At 56.5% G+C, this 4830-nt stretch overlaps 1 protein-coding gene across 1 annotated transcript; it reads left to right on the forward strand.

The window, feature by feature from the left end:
- The first annotated feature begins 312 nt into the window (after window positions 1-312).
- Window positions 313-4577, forward strand: LOC119106937 (low affinity immunoglobulin epsilon Fc receptor-like). Its single transcript, XM_037230283.1, has 2 exons — window positions 313-350; window positions 4229-4577. The coding sequence occupies exons 1-2, from the start codon at window positions 313-315 to the stop codon at window positions 4575-4577; spliced, it is 387 nt and encodes a 128-aa protein (XP_037086178.1).
- The last annotated feature ends 253 nt before the right edge of the window (window positions 4578-4830 follow it).

A 4830-nucleotide genomic window follows, 5' to 3' on the forward strand; every position in this document is an offset into this window, starting at 1 on the left:
AGTGTGTGAGTGATGTTTTTGCATCGTTGTCTTGTGTGGGAATACAGATGACGGTTTGCATTGCGATGGTTTAGTGAGGGAGCGAGGCCGGATGAGGTTGGCTCGGGCGGCGCGAGGACACTCGGCCCGGCGTTGGGCGGTGCTGTGTCCGGAGCCATGGTTGCATGCTTGGGCGCAGCGGCTCGCTCTTTGACACGTCCCGTAGCTGTCCGGAGTTTGCCGGTGGAGGAGGCCATGTGGAGGCGCTGCGGCTTGTCTGGGCCCTCGCCTGGCCGCCGTCGCGGTCAGGCGAGGCGTACGGGCCGAGTCGACATGTCCCCGGAGGCCTCCGGCGACAATGGTGGTAGAATGTGGGTTAGGTGGACGGCTCGCCTTGTATCGTTCGCTTCGCTGGTTTTTTTTTTGTCAATAGTTCGAGGTGGCCGGACTCTCATGGGTTCAATCCAGCGCGCGTGCTCGGCTTCTCTCACGACCACGCCGCCTTCTCACCATTCGTAGTTGATCGCTTGGCCTATACCGATGGACTGCATAGTCTCGTAGGATTTCCGCACAGACCAAGGTTCGTTTTCCCGGCCAACGGGGCGTTTGGCCCTCCGCTCCCGGCGTCGCTGGTGTGGGCGCGTCCTTTTATGGATGTCTTGTCTTTTTGAGACGCCGAATTCCCGCCGGAGCACGACCAGCGCGCATGCGCGATCCGCTCACAATCGCGCTGCCCTTTTGTCATCCATTTGATCGCCTTGCCGTGTCGACGGACGGAATGGTTTTGCCGGATGCCCGCCTATGCTTAGGCTCGTTTCCCCTTCAGTTGGTCGCTTGCATTCAATCCCTCCCTTTGATCCGTCGCGGGACACCGAGCTCTTACCAAGCTCCGTCCGGTGCTCCTGCTCACACTTCGTTATGTGCATGCTACTCCACCTCCTTCGCTTGATCACTCGTCCGCCCGATAGGTCAGCTGGGCCAGTGAGGTATCCGCGCGTGGGTGAGGTCGATTGCTGTTTTTTTTTTAGTGCGTTCTGCTTTATTTTTCTTTCGTTGTCCTTCTCTTTATTCATGTTTTCTTTTTCCGCTCACCTCGCTATTTAATAGGTTAGCGCGGTCTAGCTCCGCTCAGCGCATGCGTTACACGGACTCCCTCAGCGAGCGCGTATATTGCCCGCCTTTTACCTTCCTCTCCGTTTCGCTAGGCCTGGAGCGCTCTGCCCAAAGGATGCACGGGGTTCATGCTTGGTTAGCGAAGGCCCATCTCGTCCGGGAGGGATCCGATACGGACGCAGGAGGCTCGATGTAGGGAAGGACGGCGTCGAATGTTCCGAACCGAACATGATCCCGGGATGTATCTATCAGCCGACATGGACAATCGCGGTAGTGGGCGACACCCGGCGGTGCGCGATGGCGATGCGGGCACCCGCGACCCGCCGGCAGATGACAGTCTCTTGCGGTGTGGATGGACGGAGCGGTCCACTGCTCGCGGCCCGCCGGCAAGCGAGCAGCCCGGCGTGGCTACGACGAGGACGAGGAGGCAGACGACCGCAGTCCTGCTTTTACGTAGGTAGACGTTTGTGGGTGGCGCGGCTAAAGACACAGTTTCGCTCCTTTTTTCTCGGAGACGGCTGACTCGTTTTACTGTTTTCCACTTGACTTCAGGCGTGACGGCCTGAAGAGGCATTGGTCATGATGTGACCCAGGACCCGTGGGGATCGCCCGGGATGCTTGATTGCGCATGGCGGTAGCGGAGTCTATCTGTGGTGTCTCCGCCTTAGGAGAGGGCAGAAGTCAGTGTGCTCTCTTCCGACGTGGCGCAAGCCGGGCCTTATGGGCGATTGGTGACGGGATGTTCGGGACGGATAGGGATCCCGCCATCGACGCTCATAGGAAAGGCGACGAGGAATCAGGTTGCCAGACAGGCCGGTCAGGCCGAGTCTCCAGAGCGCGCCGGCCGAGGAGACCGTAAGGCGTGGACGCAGGTCGCGCCGGGCGTTCGTCGTCTGCCGAGGGGCTCCACCGTCCCGTGAGCGTGCTGTCTACCCCCAGGCCTCTGAGGGGCGCGCCGTGGGGCGGTGCATTGCAAAGCCTGCTCCGGCGGGCGGGAGGCGAGGGCGCAGAAGTGCCGGAAGCGACGCCTCCGTGCTGGACGAGGCGCTGCCTAAGGCACATGCGCGGCAGCGGGAAGATGCGAGTGGTGGGTGTGGCAGTGCGAATGGTGGGCCACCCATCGTGGACGGAACGTGGGGAGCGTCGTCCAAATAGGGAGCCGTCACCGTGGAGGTCAGGCGAGGGAACGAGTCGCCGTTCAGCTTCGGACATCCGGTGTCGACCCAGCAGCTGTGTCGGTGCCAAGCTGGCAAATAAACGTGATACACTTTGAACGGGGCTTAAATGTATCTTTATGGCAAGATCGAAATGTGAAAAATGAATTAAACTTAACTTAACGATGACCCACGCGGACGAGCCAATTATATTGCCAAGGCGCGGTGTAACGCGGTTAGAACGAAGCGTTACAGCGGGAAATAAGGAGGGGGTCCCACCCGTGTGCGTGCCAAGGATGAATGGGATGATGGGGGCGCCAGAGTATGCGAATGCTTGGAATGAGTGTGATGGGGCGCCGAGTGCATGGAGTCTGCGTAGGTTAGTTAAGGCCGGGGGTTCCCAGGGCCATTGCCCAGTGGGCTCTTGTCAATATAATTCGCCAGTGTGTGGGACCCTTGCTAGTTCGGCGTATTAGTATGCACGCGATCCCGTTTTTGCCCCATTTAAATGTTATCGCAAGCTAAAGGGTGGAGGTGGGATAACGTGGTTAAGGGCGCACAGCCATAGGCAGGAAGACAGCCGTTCATGGTGCCTGACCGGATCCACCATCCCGCCAACGCCCCGGCCACCCGCTTCATCCTAGCTCTGTCGCTCACATGAGTGTGTGTTGGTGTCGGGTGTACCGGAGCCACAACGTGCCAGCCGTGCGCTAATATCACCGGGCTCGTATGCTGACCAATGGGCTCCTCATTATAAATTCGCTCTTGTGGGAAGGTGTGACAGCGGCAGCCGGCGGCGCACAACATCCAGCGGCGGCCAGGCAGCCACGCAAGACGCCCACCGCAGGAACCCCCCCCCCCCCCCACACACACATTGACAAGCAGTGGCGAACGTACTTCATGCATAAGGGCTTTCCAATACGAACGTTTATCCTGCCCAACTTTTGTTTTTACGAATATTTTCCCAGCGTACTTGGTAATGTACAATGATCTGTTCACAAATTTTGCGTACGTATTTCTGACAAACGAACTAAAGTTGCATAAGCAAATTTACCTACATACAATTTAAGATTGTCGCTACATTGGCGGTAGCATTGAAGTTGGATTTACACCCCTATCTGCACCGGGTGCCAAGATGTGATTCAGAACGTGAAAATGGTCGAAATCGGTCAAATCCATCTCAAAATCCTGGTCTCGTGGCATGTGAAACCGCACACTTTGTACCAGGCAATTCCTCATTCTATTCCTTATTCACGCGTAAAATGTCCCTCCGATCCGTCATTGTCGGAATATGGGTTCGGAAATGCACGCCTTGCTGGCCGTCTGCAGATCAATGGGAAATTGGCGTTGCTAATGTTAGCCCATGTGAAGTTTGTGAAAGCATTTCGATTGCCAGGCGTCGACGGTGCACTGTACCCAGCTGTCGCGTGCCACTGCAAATTTCGGCCGCGGACTTAGATGGCGTGTAAATTTGGCGCACAAAACTTGCTCCCGTTTGGCCGGTGCACCGGATTATTGACGGTGGCGGACACACTCGCGGTGCAGTGGCCAGAATCCACCAATAGCGGGGCGGTGACCATGGCAGGCTGGCATAACACAGCATACAAAGACCTACCATCACAAAAACACACAAGCACACAACCAGAAGCCCCAGTGTGTTGCCAGCAGCTGGCCTGCTCAGAGTCGCTCTGCTCACCTCAGCAGTGAGCCGAAATGATGTCTCTCGCGACGAAGGTCCTGTGGCTTGGCAGTCTGTTGGTGACCGCCGAAACTCTAGTGATGAGAGTGCTGCATTCAATGGAGCACAATTGGAATCTTCTCAACATCACTGCAGCTGGCAGCGCTATACAGTGCGGATGTCTGTGCGCACGTCAGCTCGGGTGTACTACCGTAGCCTACGACGTGTCGGTATCTCCAGGCATTTGCAAACTGTTTATGCCCTGCGATGAGGAATGGGTTCATAACCATGGTAATTGCTACAGGCTGGTGCCGGACGAAGTCACCGGAGCAGCTGCCTCGGAGAGCTGTCGCTACCTCCGGGTGGGGGCGGAGCTAACGTCAGTGCTGTCCGAGGAAGAGGACGACTTTCTTCGACTTCTGACCACCGGCATTGTCACTCAGTTCCAGATCGGTTTCTGGCATCAGACGAGCTATGCCAGCAACGAGTTCCGCTGGCTGGACGGCAGTCCGGTCGGCTACACCAACTGGTGTCCCGGACAGCCATATGACCCCGTGGAACAGCCTTTTATTACTTACGTGACACCTGGCGGCAAATGGACGGATGCTGCGACTAGGTACCGCTTTCCATACGTCTGCAAGTATGCTCGTTAAGTCAGTTACATCGAACTGTTATCGGTCTTCTCTTTTCTGCCGAAAAATGGGCTCGATGGATGAAAAGTCGTTCGCGAATCTGCACCAGCCAACTCTAATGCTTTGGTTCTACTTCATTGGATCTAATTTTGGCATTAGATTTATCGGTCGCATACATTGCAGACCGATCTTTCGGCTTCGGCGAAAAATCCTGTGTGTGATCGATCGTCCAAACTGTTCAAGTCTTGTTAAGAGAATTTTCCACTCAGTGTCT

The sequence above is a fragment of the Pollicipes pollicipes genome, unplaced genomic scaffold (genome assembly GCF_011947565.3).
Source record: "Pollicipes pollicipes isolate AB1234 unplaced genomic scaffold, Ppol_2.1 Scaffold_6473;HRSCAF=7676_pilon_pilon_pilon, whole genome shotgun sequence".
In the NCBI taxonomy this organism is placed as follows: Eukaryota; Metazoa; Arthropoda; class Thecostraca; order Pollicipedomorpha; family Pollicipedidae; genus Pollicipes; species Pollicipes pollicipes.